General features: G+C 41.2%; 1 protein-coding gene across 1 annotated transcript in view; it reads left to right on the top strand.

Moving 5' to 3' along the window:
* The first annotated feature begins 9,577 nt into the window (after positions 1 to 9,577).
* CUL4A (cullin 4A) overlaps positions 9,578 to 22,473 on the top strand; it is a 408,579-nt gene continuing 395,683 nt past the window's right edge. The window contains exon 1 of the mRNA XM_085622501.1: positions 9,578 to 9,973. Within this exon, the coding sequence (XP_085478627.1) occupies positions 9,814 to 9,973 (160 nt within the window). The 5' untranslated portion in view covers positions 9,578 to 9,813. The remainder of the gene's footprint in view (positions 9,974 to 22,473) is intronic.

Here is a 22,473-nt window from a genome sequence, read left to right as displayed (position 1 = left end):
TTTCAGGTGTCAATCTGTACCGTGGAACATTTGGATACGTTACTCCTTCTTTTACAGTTATTTTAACTGGATCTACATTTCTCATTAGTCCTACATCCTCTCCAGTGAAATCCCAAACCTCTGCTTTTACAGAGTTTCTTAGTTCTTTTGGTAATTCATCAGGGTTGAATACAGCATATGTTTCAGTAACTTCACTTTCTCTGTTAGCTAGGGTCATCTTGTACAATACATCATCATCTGGTGTTTCAAAAGCTATTCCATCCGGAGTACAAAATATAGTGCAATTCATTTTGCACAACAGGTCCCTACCTAATAAATTCACAGGACTGGTGTCACACACCACAAAGCGGTGCATTTCTGAAAATTTCCCTATACTGACTTTCACTGGTTCTGTAAGATAGGTCTTAATTTGCCTGTTGGACACACCAACTACTTGGATCGTTTCATCCGAGAGAGGAAGATTCTTAACATCAGCTGATCTAACAGTTGATCGAGTAGCACCAGTATCCACTAGGAAAGTAATATTTTCATCATTAACCCTCCCATCTACAAATGGTCCTGTCTGGTCTACTTCTAGAGTTGCGCCAAGTACGCACTCTTCTTCCTCCCTTCGGCACCGTCAATAGCTCTCTTCTGCGTCACTCTCATCGCGTTGCAGCCAATACTGCGAGACAGCGCTAGCGCGTGGCAGCTTATTTACCTATTCTTCATTGTAGAATCCCGATTCACTACTATACTTCTGTGTGTTTCTGCTCTGTGGAAAAGGCGGCTTTGGCACCTGATTCTGTGGGGGAACAACTTGCTGCTGTTGCTGCAGTTGACCACTCACCTCATGCTGCACCTGTGGGTTCAATGATGGATTTTCATTGTTAGTACTCGGGGGAAATTTACACTCGGTTTTCCAATGCTCTATCCTGACGCAATTATGACACGGAAATTTCTTTTTAGCTTCTTCAATATTCCCTTTATACTTCCCAGTATTAAATTTAGACTTTGACCCTGCTTGTTCCACTAATTGTGCTTCCTGTCTCTCTGCTACCTTTACCTGTGCCCACATTGCCTTCTCCTTTAACTTCCGCTGTTTTGCTTCAATTTCATCACTGAAGTATTTAGCATGTCTCAATACTTCATCTATTTTCTTGTTTTGCCAATCTACTGTATGCTGTTTAATCATCTCACCAATTTCTGGTCGTAAACCATATACAAATCTGTATACAAAATGGCTCAAATCCTTTTCACTCAGATTCTCATCTCTGCTAAACTGCTTAAAAGCTTGTATTAGCCTCTCGTAGTATGCATGTACTGATTCTTTACTTTCCTGGTGTGTTTGATCAATTTTTACCCAGTCTGTCTCTTTAGGGGGCACTTTATTTTTCAGAAATACCATAACCTGCTCATATTTCTTCATTACCTCGGGGTCTGGTGCTCCTGTTTTAGGATCTCTAGGATATTCCTTGGTTGGCCAATTTATCATTAGCTTACACTCTGACCATAGATCTGCTGGTACAATTATGTCAAATAGACTATTCAAATCAATCCATAGTACTTTAGACAATTTCACAAATCTGCCTACCTGTCTGTACCACTCGACGGGCTTTTCACGTAGTCGAGGGAAGTCATTCGTAAAAGACAAAATATCCTGTCTCGTCCATGGGACATGTACATATCCTCCTTCTGGAATCTCTCTTATAGGGCATTCTGTCACTACCTTCTCCTTTTCTCTTACAGGAAAGGCTGAAAATGTCTTATCTGAGGCATCATCTCGTTTTCTATACCACCTACTTCTCCATTTGTCCACGTCTCCCCATTTTCTCAGCAAAATGATTATGTCCTTAATTTGACCTATTCGTCCTGTGGTGTTCATATTCTCAATGTCCTTTTCAGTGAATTCTACTCGATATGGTTTCTGTAAGGCTTTTACCTTTTCAATATCAATACCCATTTCATTTGCTACTTCTTCAAACCTTTCATGCAAATTTTTCGCTCTCCAGGTCACACTTTTGCACAAAAATAATAGTTCTTCATCCTGATAGGTTTTCAATTTTTCTGTCGGGATAGTCCCTACGATCAATTCTTCCAATACCATTCGTAACTTGGCCACATCAATTGATTGGGATTCTTTGTCTTTCCTCTGCAAGCTTCTCAACCATTCACTTAACTCGTCTGTTGATGGTCCTACTGGTTTTTCTATACTTCCGTGTCCAAAATCGTTTTGTGTTTCTGACACTGTCTCTATCATTGTCATATGTCTCTCTGCACAATTCTGATCTACAAATGGATTATTTGTAAAATGTGGTTCCATTACACTCATAGTCTGCCTCCATGGATTCTCATTCTGACTCACTCTTGGTTGTTCTACGGGTTTATTACTTCTGTAAGGGACTGTTAAACAATGCTCACTGTCCTTCTGTTTGTCAAAAATAGGCATTACTGGACCTATCGTTACTGGAACAGTTACTGCTTCTAGATTCTTAGTCAATTCTCTTATTTTCTCAGTTAATTCCAGGGTTGTTTTCGCTAATTCTGCAGAATTTTCTCCATCTGTTCTTCCTTCCGATCTCTTTTCTACTTCTCTGGTACCACTGTTTTTACTCAAACTTAGGGATTCTGGTTCCGATTTTATAATTCGCATTGTTTCCCTCATTGGGGCACTTGGAGTTAACATTTCTGGTTCTTGTCGATACGGTGGTGGATTTTTATAGAACATATCATCAAGAACATCATCCTCAGACTCATTCGCTCCATACCCTCTCGACTCCAAATTATGCCTCTTTTCTGCATACTTTTGACCTTCATTCTCTCCTACAGTTCTTACAGGGAACACACCCTCAGTCATACTCGCATCTCGCCATCTTTTCATTCGATCGCTATGTGTTTCGTGTCCATATGGTCTTCCAAACTAGTACCTATATCCTCTACCACTTCTTTGTCTTTCTCGTTCATGCATTTCGTCTTCCCATTCCGTCAAAGCCTCAAACTGTGTCGGTCTAGGTCTTGGTTCCAAATTCATCATCTTTTCCCTTAAATTTCTTAAAACCGCCAAATTAAATGAACCATGCTCTGGAAAAGCTAATACTCCGTCGTCCTTGGTGTATCTCACCCAGTTATCCAACCAAATACAAGTATGATACCCATATTTCGCAATCATAAAGGATGCAGGGCTTTTCGGTGGAGGAAGTAACTGTCCTTCCCTAGTCTTAACTGATTTGTCCTTCTTAAACCACTTCTTGATTCTCCCTAACCAGGTTTTCTTTTCTTTCTCTGGTGGGTCGTAATACATTTTCTTGTCTTTCGCGCAACGCTAGTCCCTCTTGACAACTGTACCGCTAATCTATCCAATCACAGCGCGACTTCACACTAACGCACCAATTCAGAGCATCCACGTCACTGTCACAATCCTCAAATCCTAGCGCGACTCACACTAACGCACCAATAAGGAGCGTCTACGTCACCCTGTTTCCTCCAATCCTAGCGCGGCGTACACTAACGCACCAATCTGGGGCGTTTCACAGTTCTGACCGACTGTCCAATCCCAGCGCGGTCGTTTTGACGTCAGCAGCCGCTGCGGCAGCTCCTACTCCTGCTTCTGTTTACCCCTCCTTTACAAATCCACTCAATAAGTTTTTGTTTCAATTTCTACACTTCTGTTAGTAACAACATAGAAACATCTCCATTGTCCGCTTCGCTAACCAAAGAACAGCAAAAAGACCTTTCTCACGAGAATTCCGTCTTTCCCGAGAGCAGCGCTTACCTCTGCCCTACTACGGAATCATTACTTCCGTTAATAAAATAGCACATCCCTCTACTTCACCCTTCTAACAAGCATTAGCTAATTGTTTCTCTAGCATTTAAGACACATAGTTGGAGACCCAATGCTCCAGAGAAATAAACCTAGAGTTTCGTAATCAACCCAAATGCCTTTGCATTCACACTCATTCATATAAGAAAAAGTAGTACATTCACACAGAATCCTGTCTTTCCCGAGAACAGCGAGCAGTCTGTTCTACTACAGAATTATGACATACGTTAACAAAGCAGCGCTTACCTCTCCTTTGTCCTTCTAACAAGCTCAGAGAGCACCTATTACCTTTCCAGTGATAAGCGTTATCGGAATGCCAGTTGGATACCTGGTACCTAAGACCAGAATTTCACAGGTAACCTTCGCTATCATACACACTTCTCTCACACTATAAAATGTCTCTAATGGCAACACACGACGATGCTACCGAATCGAACCCAGACAATGCGCCGTGCAACTTCAATTGTCACACGTTTCCCCTGTGTACCTACAGGGCAACAACAATTCCGTCTTTCCCGAGAGCAGCGCTTACCTCTGCTCTACTAAGGAACCGTTACAAACTTCCGACTTCCTACATCCCAGAAGCCGTGCAAACAACGTATAACTCAACGCAACTCAACATAGAGTGTTAGTACATAAATCAATACCAATCAATAACCAAAATCAATAAGCAATGTACAAGCAATAATCACTAAACCAAAACAATAACAACCATCATACTGCTACCAGAAAAACTGTTCCAGCGCGGAGTGCAAAATCCCTCTCTACCGTCACGGACCAAAAGATCTCACATACACACACTATCCATACATTCGCTGGTGGGGCCCATAACACCAACATTCACTCACCATCAGTCCGTGTGGGAGGAGATTATCCTTCCAAGCGCTGGAAATGAGAGAGGGAAAAATTATTACCACAATCTACCCTAATGAGCATCAAATCTACACAACCTTCTGATACTCATTAGGCCCTGAATTTCACCTTTGGTATTCCTCTCATAAAACGGGACGGATCCGCTAGTTGCTGGTTTAGTGAATTTCTAATTCTCTAATTAACCTTTTCATTAACACATTTCAATGAATAAACAACCCAACTCATTTCTGTAGATGTTGAAATCCAAATTTATATTAGTATTAAATCATTCATTTGATCAAGTTGCCATTCATATTCACCTATTCTGGCTAAAGTCGTCCTCTATGTCAGATCTGGCAGTCTAGCAAATCTATGCCCATCAATTTTAGTATGTTCAGTTCATCAGGAGTTTGGGCATTAATTCAGTCCGTCAATGATTCAGGCTAACAGCTGTCCTGCAGTGTCACCGTCCTCTCCGTCAGCATAACGTCAGGAAATCGAGAAAGGCCAGAAACGAACCCGCACCCACCTCTCTATTCTACCATAATTTATAGTAAAATCAATATCAAATGTATCAAAGTTTTAGACATCCGAGTTGGCTGATTGGACAATTAGGGATCATCCTTTTAAGTTCTCACGAAAGTGTCTTTTGGGTTATGACCCTTGTCAGTTCCGGTTCACACAACAGTCTTTATTCTGAATATTTGGACGACGTCCCAGGCTGTCCTTGAAAGGTACATGTTCATCTGGGGTCAGGTCCAGGCCACTATGTATCTGTTGTCAGCGCAGGCGCACTTCACCCAAGCCTTGTTCGTCGTTGGCAGTCGGGTTAGGCACCAAAGGCAGCCATCTTTCGATAGGCCAAAATGGTCAACTTAAGCAAAGAAACACAAAATGTAATTAATACATAGAAATGGCTAATTAAATGTTATTCCCTCGCTAATACCCATATGTGTGTGTATTTATCTATCCAAAGCAACACTCAGTGCGATTTATACTTACTAAATAAAGCATGAATCACAAAAACATCACAAAAGCGACATATATCATGCAATATTCTAATTGTCTATCATTAGTATGCTTACGAAATTTAGTTCACATAATTAGTTGGGCCATGCAGATGCAAATCCCACGTGTAATTCATACATTAGTAAGGTTGGTAAATATTTTCCACATCACTCCAATCCATTAGTTCGATTATAATTAATGAATTAATCTAATTAATAAACAACATGCAAAATGGGGCGGGTATACACATTTTTGCATAACCCGCTCCAGCACTTGAAGTTCCTGTGACCTCAAAGTTAACCATAGATGGATCCGAAGAGTAATTTAGTCTATCATGAGGCATTTCCGCTCTTTCATCTTCTTCGAGGTATTCCGCCATATGTTTATTGAGTTCCTTACTTTGAGAGTCCCCGTCTGTGCCTATTCCCTCTCCTTCTGATTCTTGATAATCCGATAGAGGAAAGAGTTGGGGAGATGAGGATAGCCTTGGGTCCAAGAATAACTCAGATATATTATGATGAGTTTGGTATGGAGAGTCCAAATCCACAAATACCAAGCTGGCAGATATTAGCTGAACAAGGACTTGAAAAACTTAAAAGCAGATGGTACATGGGAATCCATAGGTAAGAGACTGTCAACTATTAGCAACTGCTTGGGTAACTTAGTAAATGGATTAGTGCTTTCAGTCCTGAGACCTTTAGTGGTGATCTCTTTGTGCATTATGATGATGATATTATCAATAAATGGTGCAGATATAGAAAGAGCCAAAATCGTGGAGTGAAAAGAAACAGAACTGATCTTGAAATGGAGGATGAACAATGTAAATGTTATGACGAAATAAAAACGTTGGAAGAGAGTAGAAGGAAAAGGTTAAAGACAACAAACCCATAATCTGTGACGAGATCTGATGTGGTATTTAAGTGACAGCTGGATTCGCCATCAGAGGGGGCATGATGATGCAAGATTTAAAAAATCATAATGCACAATACATTTACTGATTTAAGACACGAAAAGCTGAAAGTGTGCCTTGCACACGTTAGACACAGTAACGCACAAAACTGAGACAAGTGTAGCAGAAGCACTGTAAAAGTGTACTTTGAAATAAAAGATGAAGAAACATATACAAAACAATACTAATACATAGAAATGAGTAGCACTAATGAGAATACTTATGAAAATTTTGTTTATTGGCATTTGCTGATAAAATAATAATGTGCTATTAATAAAGTGGCTTAGTGTTTCTATTGTTTTCTATTAGAATGCACCATATAGAAAAGTCGGTGCAAATGTGTAAAAATACCAGTTAGGAACTTGAAATGTAAACTGATAATATTAGAGATTCTATAGTTTATAAAAAGGCAAAAAATGATTTTTGTAATAAGAACTTAGAAAATTATATATTCATGTGAAAGTTGAGAAAAATGGTGGTAGTATGTTATTTTTAATCATTTTTATGTGATAATACTTGATGTTATACTTTTTTTTCAATATGAAATGATTGTATTGCATTATAATTAATATAGGTTTATAGTTTATTTAATTTCAAACGGTTATGCCAATTTGAGGCCTTTTTCAAATGTGCTCTTTCCCTAATACTGACCTATTCCTAGGCCTACTACAATGGTTATTTTGCAACTAGTAAACTGTTGCCTTACTTGTTCAGTATATGTGTAACATTCAACATTCCTAAATGTTTCCTCAATGTTCGCAGTGAATTGTTCCAGTGGGAACAGGATTTCAGTTGTTACTACAAACTGATACTTTCTATTCTATTTCACCGTTGTTAGGCCTATGGGGACTTTAAACCTCTTGTTTCTCATGACTAACATGGGAAATCATCTTGTAGTTGCAAATGTCCTAGGTGACAATCTTCTGACCGTGGTTTGATGCTACATCACTAGGACCCTTACAGAGACTTTATACAAAGAATGCCCGAAGGAGGGGCAACCGTATTTGATTTTTGCCTATTGATGAGCACCATTAGACCAGAAGACTATGCTGATCAATTTTTGATAAATGTAAGCCTATTTTCTTTGGCTTTTTACTTTTGAACTGTTTGGCAAATATTACAGTCAGTAGCTGATGCGTTGGAACCCTTCTTTGCTGAGCTATTTCATTTTCTTTACTTCTTTTGTCCCATATAATCGACTCACACTTAGTGGACTTTACATCTGAACCTTTTTCCCTTTTCCTTAGGATTGTGAGCAGATAGATAAATGGACTATCATTCTGCCTTTGATGGTAGTGGGACTCGGGGACTCTGTAAATTGATTTATGCAATAATCATTGTTTGAAGCTGGGCCTAAATGTTTGGCTTTATATTGCAAGCTGTGATAAATTTAACTATTTACTTAAAAGACTGTTTAATGCCATGAATTTTGAATTTCTAATACAATAACCAAATTAATTTATCTATCTGAATCTATTATTGAGTCTTATTGGTTCTTCCATTGATACTGTGCTATTTTCCAATAGTTTAAATGTGTTGTAGGGAGAATCAGCCAGATTTTACGGAATATCAAGTTCTGCTTCTTGCATTGTGTGTGGCCGTAGCAGAACTTTTGCTTTGCGTAATTCTGGTCCGAATTAATTTCTTTAGGAGGTTGGGTCTTCCTATTGCAAATTCTTTATTCCTACAGCATGATTTTGAGAGTGGTGTACTTAAATCTGATTTCAAATATGTAAGTTACCTGTCAATTTATGGTCCTCATTGGACAGCTAACTTGGTCTTTGGTCTCCCTAATTTGCACCCCTCCTATCAGCAGAGAAAGATTCATCAGAGGATCATTAGCTCATTTGTAAATGGAAATGCTCAGATTCTCTAATCGTAGAGGGCCCAGTACGGGTATTGTAAGGAGAGTAAGCGTACAGAAAATCTATACCACGTTTGCGCTGCAACAGGCCTGACGTGGAGATAAGAGCCTTTATGGTACTTACGGACAAGCTATGGCACATGCTTGCGCTTAATTTCTGAAGGGCACAGTCAGTTGCCATTTTTAAAAGAGATCTAAAAACCTTGCAGTTTGACTTCGGTTAATACTTAAGGTGGTTTTGTGTGGTATAGGTCTTTTCGCTCTAAACGCAGGTCTAAGCCACCATGCGTTTTTACAAATGTTTTTTGATTGAGTTAGCCATAGATGTACCAGTGTAATCGTTCATGCACATACATGCCAACATTTTAGTACTTTAAAGCGGTAGATTTTGAAGAAAAAAACGTTTAATGTATTTTCCCTATTGACATCTATTGAAGCGGATGCAATTTTAGGCGGAAGACAGATAAAGTAAAGTAATTATTAATTTAACAAATTAGGGAGTGTCCGGCATGAACTGGGTCTGTAATAGGCATGTATGGTTGCTTGAACGCAAATGGGTGAAACGGAACTAATTGGAGGATAACCAACAGCTCAAAATGGCCGCCAGGTTAACAGCACTTAATTGGGGCTCGAGGCTGCCTTGTACAGTTCAGCCTTGTTACCATAGTCCATCCTCTGTGTCGACTACTGTGCGAGCGCGTCCTCCTCCCGGCTTGCTCGAATCTTATCTGGTGATCCAGACTAGACGGCTGCTGTCGCCTCCCATGTGAAGTGACGTCGAAGGCAGTTGTTGATGTTATTATTATCCATGTGTGCCTCTTACTGCCGTTTAGTGAGGGCACGTGAACGAGCTCCCCTGGCTCCAGCACTCGCCTTATCCGGTGTGGGCCGTTTGACAGCGGAAGCATGAAAGCCTCAGTGGCAGCCTCGAATGCGTACACAAGAACACATGTATGAGAGCAGCACCGCCACAGTAGTATCCTGAATATCAGGTTCCTCTTCTCTTACCGGTGCGCCGTGTGTCCTGGTTCTGTTTGAATAGGGCCGCCTCTCCCGAGATGCTCTGTGGAGGGGGAGGCGGCCGGCAGAGGCCATCTTGCCCGGTGTGAGTGCGCCGCGGCAACGGGAGGAGTCAGCACCGGCGTACTACCGTACTCTCCGCGTTTCTGGCAGGAGAGAGTTGAGAGTGTCCGTGCACCCGTGGCTGCATCAAAGTGCCAAAACCTCTTTCGTGTCGAGCACTGTGTGACTTTCCTTCATCATTTATCTACCTAGATAACATTAACTTCTCGAGACAGGGTCTCCGGCCCAGGCATCCACCCCGCTACTAACGGGGCAGCCATGGCGGAAGAGGAGCAGCAGGCACCTAGAAAAGTCGGCTTCTCACCCTCCGCGGCCGGCCACACCAACGGGCTGACAAAGGGCAGCGGCGGTTCCCTGGCAGCAGCGAAAGCTGCAGTCTCAGGGGGCTCCAGGAAACTAATCATCAAGAATTTTAAAGGTAGGTTCCACAGCACCTCTACTGCCCTCCCGCTGCCTCTAATAGAGCTGGTGAAAAGTTACAGGTAGGAAACCCCATCCACCAACCATTCTCCCATGTGTCAGCCCAGCAGGCGCGGGAATCCAAGCCACTTACATTTCTTTGCGTGCATGCATGTAAATGGCCCGTGCATTATAATAACATTTAACGCTTGTATTTTTGCCTCATAATATTTGACCTTCTCTGAAAAGAGACCTCTCACAGATGTGTAGAGGTGGGCGATCCAACAAAATAGGAGTGAGAGCTGAGCCACGGATCGGCTCTGGCTCTAAGATCCCGTACACGAGCCGAGCCCTAAAAATATTTGACATGCAAATCATGCACCAAACATCATGTAAGAAAACGGTTAGGTGCCCTCAAAATAAAAAAAAAACATGTTGCTTTAACTCGTAAGAGAGTTTCAAATTAGAACATCGGATTATAGCTCTGCATAGATTAGTATTTATGAAAAGTAATCTATTGTAAACACACTGAAACATTCATCCGATCGCCCTGACGACGATGCTGTTACTGAACTAGGATGCAAGTCAGTTGTCATGTGTACCATATGTGTGGCCATGATTCTTATTGTATATGGAACAACACTATAGGTAATTAAATCAAACACAAGACTTTTTCTGTACAGCACACATCTTGAACTTGTGTATTTGAAGGCGCTCTGATGTGATGAGGAATAAAAACGAGTCTGGTGAAATAAAGTGTTTGCCTACAATTACACAATTTGGTCAAGCAGGGAAGCCAAGTTTGAGGCTAGATTTTTCACTTTCATGCTGGGAATTCAGCCACTAGTTGGAAATTATATTACTTGGCCCTTTTAGGCTAAAGTTACCTAAACTTTTTGCTTTCTAGACCTTTTTTCTGACATGGTGTTGCCAACTTAGATGCTTTGGACACTTTGCCACTGCTAAACTGTGTCAAAGTGCAAGTGCTCCCTGTATAAAGGTCATTGGTTGTCCATGATTAGTACATTTGCCTTACTAGTAAAGTGCACTATGTGTGCCAGGGCTGGTAATGCAAATGCTACTAGTGGGCCTGCAGTACTAATTGTGCCACCCACACAAGTAGCCTTAAAAATGGAACTCAGGCTTGCCATTGCTGTGCCTGCGCGCAGTTTGTTAAACTGCCATGTTGTTCTGACAAGTGCACCCACTTGCCAGGCCTTACCCTTCCCTTTCTATGCACATCAGACACCCCTATGGTAGGTCCAGGGTACCCCCTGGGCAGGGTGCAATGCATGTGAAAGCTAGGGCATGCACTAAGGTGTGTACTATGTCCTTACAGGGAAATAATCTCCATTTCGTTATTCTCTGTTGAAACACCATCTTGCTCATAGAATAGAATGGGAAGGCTGTGTAATATGTTTTCCAGCCTATCTTCCCAAAGGTTTAAGATGGAGAGGTAAAGTTTAGTATGCCTGAACTCACAATGTAATAACACAACTTTTTATGAAGGTGGTTTTTGCATTGTGTGTTTTATAAGCCACTCTTTTAGAAGTGGCTGGGTTTTTGTGCTCTAACATTTCTGTGTATCTTTGCCTGGTTGTGGATTGACTGTCTGGATTTGAAAGTGATAGGTTCTGGGGAATGTCTTAACCCAGGGGAGGAGGTGAGACAGCAACAGGCTGACCTGCATTAGGAGTGTAGGGGGAGGAGTAGCCCCTAGAGGTGAAGAGGCCTGGGTTGCTGCTATAAAACAATTGACCCATCTCCTGCTGAGTGATTGAGAATCCAGCCCCCCACTAATCAAAGGAAGGTGTCACTGGCAGAGAGGCACCCAGAACTGGTTTGAACAGGGGTCAGTGCCCCCATGAACACAAAGACTTCAAAGCCATTGAGGGGTATAACTATGAGACCTGAAGCCCCTGAACTTTGGAGAATGGCTTGATCAAGATTGAACAAGACTGGAGCTACTTCGTGGTCAAGAGGAACCTTTGCAAAGGAAGAAACAACTGAAGAGACTCAAGGAAAGGACTGACCCTTTCTGTGTGTTCTGAGGCAGGCCTGCAGTTTGCTGTTTTAACCAAGAAAAGGCCAAAGGGACTTTGCTGTGTGCTGTGTCCCCCTTCTTGAAAGGACTTTGCTGTGCTCTGTTCTGAAGTAACTTATCCCCAGGGGCCTGAGGTGAGCTGGCTCCCTATTGCGGAAACTCAGGAACACAAAAGTTTCCAGGAGAGTCTCAGCTGCGCTGTGTGCATGTGCTTGTTGCAGCCTGAGACCCACGTAAAGTGTGCCCTGTGATCGTGGGCACCTGGAGTCCAAGCAAGGATCAGCGACGCTGTGTGCGTGTGCTTTTTGCAGCCTGAACCCTTTGTGAGGATTGTCCAGTTATTGTGTGTACCGGAATCCTAGTGAGTCTCATCAACGCTGTGTGCGTGTGTTTTGTGCAACGTGAGACCTTTGTGAGGATTGCCTTGTTATCGTGCACACGGAGTCCAAGTGAGTCTCATCGACGCTGTGTGCTTTGTGCAGCGTGAGACCTTTGTGAGGATTGCCTTGTTAACGTGCACCTGGAGTTAAAGTAAGTCTCAGCGACGCTGTTCGCGTGATCTTCGTGTAGCCTGAGACCTTCGTATGGAGTGCCCGGTGATCGTGCACCCGAAGCTTAAGGAATTCTCAGCGACGCTGTGTGCGTGTGCCCTGTGGCAGCCTGAGATCTTAGTAGCAGTAGCAGCCGGGACCGGCAGCCCCGGAGGAGCTGAGCCGCCTGCCCGAGCCCGCCGTTGCCAATTCACAAAGATTGTATCGAAGGCCCAAGCCGCTGGACGACGAGAGGAGAGTGGGTTCGTGCCCCCCAGATAACGTGTGTGTCGACTCTTGGGGTGGGGTGCGGGCTCGGAGGGAGGCGCTCTCAGCCTATCGCTCGTTCTGACAGTGTGAGTCTCTGCTTTGGCTCGTATCGCGCCCTGTATTGCCAAAGGAGTGGCAGTACCGGGACCGGAGTGCGGAGCTTCACTTTTTGTTACACCATACCCGTGTTGGCGGCAACTGTTGACAAAGGCTGACTGCGAGTCAGGAGTGGCGGAGAGACCGTCTAAGGCACCATGATCGGTGCTGGAGCGTATTACGCATTATCTTATTCCTGCATAACGGAGTACTGGATTGTCATATTACACATTGCATCATTTCTGCATAACAGAGTACCTGATTAGCGTATTACACATTGCCTTATTTCTGCATAACGGCGTACCTGGTGGTTGTGTTACGCATTGCATTATTCTTACATTGCAAAGTGCCTGATTGCTGCGTTAAGCATTGCATTATTTTTACATTGCAAAGTGCCTGATTTTTGTATTACGCATTGCACTATTGTTACATTGCAAAAGTGCCTGATTCTAGCATTACAAACTGCATAACATGGTATTAGGATTACAGTGGAATGTTTAGAAGCGCTCATTAATCTCGCCAAAACTGATAAGGACTGGCTGGCCTAACAACCGGCCAGGAGAAATAGTACACATACTCATATGTTGGATTTATATCATGTGGTCTTATCGTAATATCTTTTTATATAAAATTTATACTCGTTTTTATAAAACTTGTGTGGAGTCTATTTGTGGTGTCATCATTGGGTTGCTGTGAGCGTGGTTGCAAATACTTTACACATTTGCCTTGAAGATCAGCCTGGCTGCTCGTGCCAAGCTACCAAGGGGGTGAGCGGGGGCTATCTCAGAAGGTGACCTTCCTTTCGCTGACGTAGAAACGCGGGCCCCTATTTGACCTAAGGTACCTACCTCAGCCAACCAGGGATCCCGGGTCTAACAGGTATCTATTGTTAACATCAAAGGCCATTCTTTCTTTGAAGAGGAGATTAGTGTGTGGGGAACAGGCAAAATCCACATTTACATTTTTGACAGTTTCACATAGCATGAGCCATGCCAACGGACATGCAAGTGCCTCACAACAGACTGTTATGTGTTGTTTGACAGGGAGATTTGCCAGATTTCTAGAGCGGAAGTTGGGATTCAAACCTGACTCTATATGTTACATGATCAGCATTTGTCGCTAAGCAACAATGGCTCCCTGAACGCTTGGCTTGTTTTGGACTTGAGTGTCTAAGAGAACCTCCAGGTTAGGCAGCGCCAAGCATTTGACTTGAGTATTCAGCTACTATACAGACTTATCTCTGCTGTTTCCTCCGCCTTTTGTAGTTCACTACAGATGTTCGGAATTGGCTTCCGTTCACATTAATGGTCACCCTTTGCTTACCTTCATACTCTGACTATTAAAATAAATAACATCAACATGAGGCTTAGCTATCTCCCATTGGCCTTTTGTTCTTTATTTATTTTTAATGGAACTCAGAAACCTCTAGTGGGGCAAGCCTGAAATTGTATCCGACAAAGTACTCTCAAAATTGAATACCTTTCCTGCAGTGTCCGAAGGTCAAAACGTTTGAGTTCCAACTTTTCAGATTTTATGGAGCATTTCCTCTTGGTCTCTTCTAAGGCTTCAACGACCTCTGGGCCAGCAGCTAGGGACCAGGACTTATTCCAGTAGAGGCCACCAGTAGGCTTCATTCAGTCCTGGACTAGTTGCTATTAGTCAGTTGGTCATTCCAGGAAAAAGAACTCTTGCAGTTTGTTGTGTCCTTGAGCCATACAGATCAGTCAACTGATGCTTTGTGTTCACTTCTCAATCCTGTGATAAGTTGGGTCCCTTGCTCACTTTGCCACTGGATTCAAGCTAGCCTGGCTGATGAGGGCTGTTAGCCTGAAATCGGTCCCAGGATGCTTGTTTCCGGTCCAGGGAAGACATGGCTTGGCATTTCGGTCTGGACTGTTCCCATGAGGCACAGTGTCAAGACTGATTTGCATATAGCTGTGTCTGAACTGTGGTGGCGAAGTGAGCTAAAGAACGATGATGGATTCAACCCAGATCTGTGACTGGGGGTGAGTGTCTGAAAAGTTTCAGCGCTCCGTCCATCATCTCCTTGTGTTTGCTAAGTTGGAGAAATCCCTGCCTTTCAGATCTCCGCAAAGGTCACAGACAGCAGGCCCAGTCCTCTTCTTGTTCACCCACAGATCTTTGTGTATTGATGAGCAGGGGGTTAGGTGCCACTTTCGTAATGTTCGCTAGCCAGTGGGTGACTCCTAGACACTCGCTAAGAAAAGAGAAAAAAAGCTCCTGAGTGCAGACCTTCCCACGTTCACAGAACATCCAGTATGCCCTAACGCAAAGTATCCCACAGTGCACTGTTGTGGAGTAAATTCAACATGGTAGGACCCATGAGTCCTTGGAGGCGGTGGTGTCCCAGCCAGGGATATTTCAAGGAAAGAGTCCTTTCCTCTTTGACCATACTAAGCTAGTAACGGGACCATTCCCCCATCCCAATGGGCTAGTATGAAGTTGGCAATGCTGTACCCTGGGATCAAGGAACTTCGTGCAAATGGGCAGGCCTCACCCTCCTCCCTTTCAAGTTCATTTCGTTCCTGAGCCCTTATCAACTGCCCTTCCTGAAAAAGGACGAGTCCCAGACCTCCTATGCAGGTTGTCTGCAAAATACCTGAGCCATTGTTTCTGCTCTGGGATCCGTTTTTACACCCCTTTAAGGGCAAAGTACTGATGGAGACAGCTGACTGAAGGCTAAGCTTAATTAGCCTAGAGCTTCAGGCAGGCAAAGACCAACATTTTAAACACTACTTTCCTTTAAAAAAAAAATGAGAAAAAACAGCAGCAGTTCATTTCTGTAGTTTATCCCAAACCAATGTTAAAATTTTTTTTTTTTTTTTTTTTTAATTGCACTTAAATTTTTCTTAGGATCAACTACAGCCCGGTACAGTAAAAATAGCTTCTGGGGCTAGTCGCTATAAGGACATGGCAATGTGAAATTATTATATGTTCCACGTTTAAGTACTGGGCACCCTATCTTGTATGCTACAAGGCCTACTCTAACTAAAATGAAATGGGGCGTCATCTCGCCCCAAGCAAATGCACAGCTAATTTTGCCTCATTGGCAGTAATATATCCATCTATAATAATCAATTCTAATCAAAGTACTCCTTGTCTTCCAATTTATGTCTCTTTTCTCCAACTCTTTATTGCAAATCCACACGCAAAGTGTATATGCCATTTTTCAAGTTTCTACTGTTCCAACTGTGTCATCCGACCTTTTGCAAGAACATGACTGAAGCATAATTCATTTCAGGCAGCGTTTATTCAATAACAAATACCCAATGCATTTCGGGCTCAGCGCCCTCAATTGAGACGACAGAAACAGGGATGTCGGTTGGTTTTTAACATCAAATGGCAGTGACCCCCGAAGAAGGGCGCTGAGCCCGAAATGCATTGGGTATTTGTTATTGAATAAACGTTGCCTGAAATGAATTATGCTTCAGTCATGTTCTTGCAAAAGGTCGGATGACACAGTTGGAACAGTAGAAACTTGAAAAATGGCATATACACTTTGCGTGTGGATTTGCAATAAAGAGTTGGAGAAAAGCGACATAAATTGGAAGACAAGGAGTACTTTGATTAGAATTGATTATTATAGATGGATATATTACTGCCAATGAGGCAAAATTAGCTGTGCATTTGCTTGGGGCGAGATGACGCCCCATTTCATTTTAGTTGATTACCCTAGTGCGACTTGGGCATGGCACTAAATAGCAATCTGCACGCATTCTGAGAAAAAAACTGATAAGTGTGTTAAAGCATTAAAGCATGAAATACGAGGTGTGCATCCTACTCCCACAATGACAAGGCCTACTCTGGCATGACTTATTAAATATTTAAAAGTCATGTTCTTTCCAGTCAAAAAGGGTTGATATGACGGGTTAAGCCTCTGGTTAAAAAACTGCAGCAGGCAGGCTACGCATGGAGGCCTGAAGCCATGTTTTCTTTGGCAGCCCCGTGGATCGGGTATTATGCCCTGCATTCTTGATGTGATGTTTACATATTTACATGCCATTGATGTATTTCCTGTACCTTACAATATGGCCTGTCTAAAAAGATAAATATGCCTCTTAATAGTTATTTAATTGTACCATATTTTACGGGTCAGAGTAAATACACTGGGGACTAAATAGCAGTACCCCAGTGTGCAGATTTAAAAAACCTGCAATATCAATGTGCGAAAAATGTGGGCGACCACGTACAAAGTGCCATTTAAAAAAAAATTTTTTTAACAAGGCTGTCACAACTTGAACACGTTTTCATCCTTCAAACACGCAAAATGCCTGACACAGACTTTAGTGGGACCAAGCGCCGTGGAAACCTTCCTCACCCACCAAAAACTTTAATTACCATTGATTTCAGGTTGAACACTCTTCAAAGCCACTCAGTTTAACCCTTCCTTGAATGCTCAAAAAAGAGTTGTGGGATAAAGAGGTTTGCCCTCGATCACGTAGCACGTGCGTTCTGACTTTGACTCAACTTCAGTATTTCACATGCATGTAGGTTTATCCTCTGAAAAAAGAAAATGTTACTTGATTTTAAAATTGAGCTTGAAATGATTTGGAATTGAAGGAATTGTACATTACCCATGAAAAACATGCACAATTAATTTTAGCACCTGGATGCCTGGGCTTTTGGTGGTATTTAAACAGTTTAACATAAACTAGCCAGGGTTATTGCCCAATCAAAAGAAGTAAAAATACAAACCGAGATAGAGTTGCATGTTTGCTTGATTTCACGTGCTGAATTCCTCCCATCAAAGGAGTGAGAAGACTAGGAACCGGACCAAGTTTTTTACCGCAAAGCCATTTGTACTAAAACTTAACACTCAAGTAATTCAATTTCCCGTGGTATTGCTTCATACATTGCACACTATACACATTGAATGCTCATTCCATCGGTAATTATGGTGCTGTACTCTGGCCCCACTGCCCGACAACTCTGTACATGCGGATTCTCTGTTTTAACTCCATAAAGATCATATTAGCTCAGCCAATATAAACTGTTAATTGCTCATTGAAAAAACTCTTTGTTTCTGTTTATAAAAGCAACAGTAAAACATCAAATTATCTCCCTCTGACTTACTGCCTCATCTAAGGATGAGTGAGCAGCAATAACTTCGTATGACCTTTCCTGGGATACCCCCGAATACCTTCACATTTGTACCAGGTTGCACTATTTTAGTAGATTCGTTGAAATACAGATAGAAGAAGCTGAACGTTAGGGCGAGAGTAGCAATGCCTTTTTTCAAAAGTCGTTTCCATGTCTTTTTTTGGGGGGCAATCTGATTGTGAGTTTGAGGGCCCATCTGAAAGTGTTTAGACTTTATTGAATAACATATTTGCGACAGGGTAGGGTATATGTAGTTTTTGCGTGCAAACATATAACATGACTCACTCTTTCAAGGTGTATTAGCTAATTTAAAGAATTTTTTTTATTACAAGTATTTGAGCGACACATTAAGGAGGCATCATGGTTGATTTTTTTCAGTTTGCTTTTGTGGAATATGCTTGCAATAAACTAATCAGTTAAATCATCTCACCTGCATCCTAGGCCTGACCTATTGGCATTTGCAGTAGCTTTTTAACTTTCTCCAATTTAAGGTATGTGACATTCCCAAAAAGGGGCAGTGGTGTCATGTTTTCATTTAGTGCTTAAATTTAAAATATGAGAGTGCATGTACTTACTCATTATCACAGAGTGCCTGATTGCTACTGGGAAGTGCAGGCATGCTCCCATTCAAAGTATTCCACTCCAGCTGAGAAGTGCTTCCCTTTGAAGGCATTGCTTTTATTTATTATAGTTTTAAGTACATGCAAAACATTTATTTTATGAACAGACTACACCTGTCTCCCAAACAGCTTATCTGCGGGTTTAAGAAGGGTAGAGGACCCTTCAAAAAAGTTATGCTTGCAGTGTTTCAGGACTTTAATGTTAATGTGGGTGGAGAAGGCTAAATAATTTCAGGAACATGAATCAGAAACTCTGACTTCCTTCCATTGTATTATGTTCCTAATGGCTTCAGATGCGGACCCCAGAAGTATTTTTTAAGATGTCAGACATTATCATTTTGATTTGTTCCAGATCCTTTACTACCTCTAGAATTATACCTGACACCTCATAATATTTTAGCTTTAAAAAAAAAAAAACGTGCAAGTTGTTTACACCTACAATTTGAAGAGTGGGAGCTTTTAACTGTCCAATAAGTGGAAAAGCTTGAAGAATTATAAGAGTGAAAAATATGATTTTTTGCCTCTAAAAGTGTTAGATGGTTCTTTGCCCTAATGACCATGTTTGGACTGAGTTGAACCACAGATAAGCACTGGGTGCACTCCATTGTGCTTTTATTAAACTTGTCTATGCTATCGGAGACGAGCTGTCAACCATATGTAAATCAGGACCAACTATCTGCACAATAGTCTTTGTCTCTTTCCAAAATGGAATATACAGTTGGAGGCTCAATCCCCTCTGCAAAACGTGCTGTCTCTTTTTGATGAATCTACACAAAACATTTCCCAAAAAGTCATAGCTTCCAGTGAATGTTTTTCGTCAAATTTCATACAGACTTGTTTAAGAATATGGACGTCCTAAACGGGTCATTTCTTATTTGCATAGTATTATTCTTTCTCAATGGTAGTGAAAACAACTGAACAGATTTACTCCAAACTTGGCAGGCACACTTAGCTCCTACCTGAATATAGCCTTTTATGTTTTAGAGCAAATATGTTCCGTGGTTTGTGATAACATTTGAAAGGGCAATCTATGTAAATGAGTGGAGCTGAAAAGTGCAATGACTTTGTGGCTTGCAAATCACGTGAACTGGTTTGTGACCTGTTCAATACTCATTGACCAAAATAGCTTGGAAATGTCATTGCTACTGCCATTATGCTATGCAAAAACGTCATAACCGCAAGCAAAGGTACACAAGACCACATCGCAGGAAAAACAGTTATCTAATTGCCAGTGGTTCTGGGTCACATGTGAAGGCTATTGCCAGTACGCACCAGGGACTAGCTAGGCTATGGCCAAAAGTCAAAGTTAAAGTCTGTGCTTGGCTCTCTCTAAGTATAATGGACATTGTTTTGGGGGCAGAGGGACTGGTTGAAACTGTTAGCGCTTAAAGTATTTGGCCAAATGATATTTAATACTAAACACCCTGACTTACACGTGTCATCCGTTTGGAAATCCCAATGGCACTTGACAACTCAATGAACCTTTGCCACTGTGCTGTCAATGGATCATGAACAAGAACAAAATTCAAGCAATATAATCAACTGTCAGATTCTTAATGTTCCGTCAATGATGAGATATTGAATATGTTTTCATCACCTTTTATTTATTTTAAGGATTAGTATGGTTTTGTCAACTTTATTCAGATTAGTCAGGTTTACCGAAATGTCGACTAAAAGGTTGATTAGTGACAGCATAAGTCAAATGCAGAGTGTTCCATAAAGGACCATGTCACTAACTAGCTAAAAGCCTAATCTACCATATGTAGAGAAACCCATGAAGAGTTCCTTTCTAGAAAAGAGCAGGATTTTGGAGCATAGTGAGAACTTCCCATATAGAGTAGTTCTGGAAACTCAGCTGAGTTCCCCACAGTTGCAGTAGCAACTCTCAGAATATCAGTGATAGATTGATTGTTGCAGTAGCATTGATCAGAGTAAAGGAAAATGAAGTATAAAGACACCTATAGCAATAACTGTCGGCAAGGTGGGGGATAGGAAAGTAATTGTGGAAGAATAGAAATCATCATCATAATAATCCTAACTTTCCCCAAGAACACTTATTAATATAAAAGCCCACATTAATGTAGTGAACCTTAGTAATTGTCTGATGCCTTCATCCAATGGAAACTGCTCGTCCAATTGTATCGTCAATTTCAGTTGCTTCTCCCGATTCCCACGCTAAACATTCATGCCAGATTATAGTAAACACTGGTGTGATATGATAGTATTAAGGAGGAAGGTTCTTATGAGAACCTTCTTACCCAAGCTAAAGCTGCATTCAGTGTTCTATTGTGAATACAATAGACGTAGTCAAATGCACATTAACAAATATATCAATGATGTTCTAGTTAAGCAAACATAAAATATGTTTAAGTCATAGTTCATTTTTACAGTCTATTTATTATGCATTACAGCAAGGCTTATTGTTGTACAGGTGATCTATTATAGTGTGATTAGGCTAAGGAAACTTGAGCTTTAAAGTCAGCGCATTCTTTAGCAGGATGCTAATGCTAGGTACAATGTCCTAAATAAACGCCTACTTAGCTATGAGCAAGAGTAGAATACAAAATGATTGGGCCTAGATAAAGGGGCACATTTAAATATGATAGATTAGTATAAAAAAATGTCTTCACATTATCCTCATATACATTTAAGTAAGTACCTTTCCCCTACGGGTTATTGCCTATGTGAAAACATCCTTTTATTCAAAGCACAAATGCATTCTCAAATTATTCTTTTGCACATTTAAAGTAAGCACGTTTTTCTTAAGTGTTATTTTCTATGTAAAATCATTACTGCAACATTTAAACACCTTCTAGAGTGCAAATTCAAACATGATCTGCAAGTCAAAACTTTGTTTTTAGAATTTATTTCCAACAAATCGTGTGGATACTTTGGGCAGCAACAAAGTATATCATAAATGTGTAAACATTCACTAGGAATACCTTTTTAAGAGGAAATGTAATGCTCAAAAGACATAACATAAAAAACTAATAAATTCCTTTAAGCGTCAGTTGAGGGAACGCTATGGTTACGACACAAACTATAAAAGTCACTGAAAGTCAGTTATAGTGAGCTACGCAGTTATGACTTTACCCTTATGGTGAGTTACGCAGTTATGACTCTACCCCTGCACTGCTCATGATGTAACATATAATGTCACAGTTAACATCATGGTGGTAACTAATTGTAATTGTCAATTTTGAGTGTCTTTTTTAGTCTTTGGTTCATGACCATAACATCCCTTTGACGTAGTTTCGTCAGTTAACATTCTGTATAAGTATGTAGATGCAAACATACCCATCTACAACCTGTTTAGTAGACCCTTAGCCAACAAAGTAGCTATAGCATTAATTTACATTCTACAATAGTAGCTGAGTACTACATGTTTGCAAAATCTCCATCTTTTATATTTCCAAATTTCGCCACAAATGTTGGAGACCAACCTCTAGATGCTTGGGAGAGTGTAGACATAGTTTAATCAGATCATTTGATGGGTACGTCTGCACATATTGCTGGGATGTCTATGTAAAATGCAGATCATTAGCATCTGCATGATTGGGACAGCCTTTCGCTATATTCTGAAATGTATGAAATGAAGATGATTGAGTTCTGCAGCAATAACTTCTGTTATTTACACCTGATAAACAGCAAAGAAACCTTTAGCAATCGCTCTGTGAACAGCTAAGAATAGTACAAATCTTTGTAACTTGTATATAGGGAACATGTTGGTACGTTTTTCTGCTGAACACTATAGGCTCATCACAGCATCTGCTGCTAGCCTGCTTTTTCTGATACTTCTATGTGAGCAATGTAATTGCAAAGGATGGTGGGATCTAAT

Source organism: Triturus cristatus, chromosome 8 (assembly GCF_964204655.1).
Source record: "Triturus cristatus chromosome 8, aTriCri1.1, whole genome shotgun sequence".
NCBI classification, from domain to species: Eukaryota; Metazoa; Chordata; class Amphibia; order Caudata; family Salamandridae; genus Triturus; species Triturus cristatus.
The sequence above is the reverse complement of the archived record's forward strand: the minus strand, read 5'-3'. Positions and strand labels throughout refer to the sequence as shown.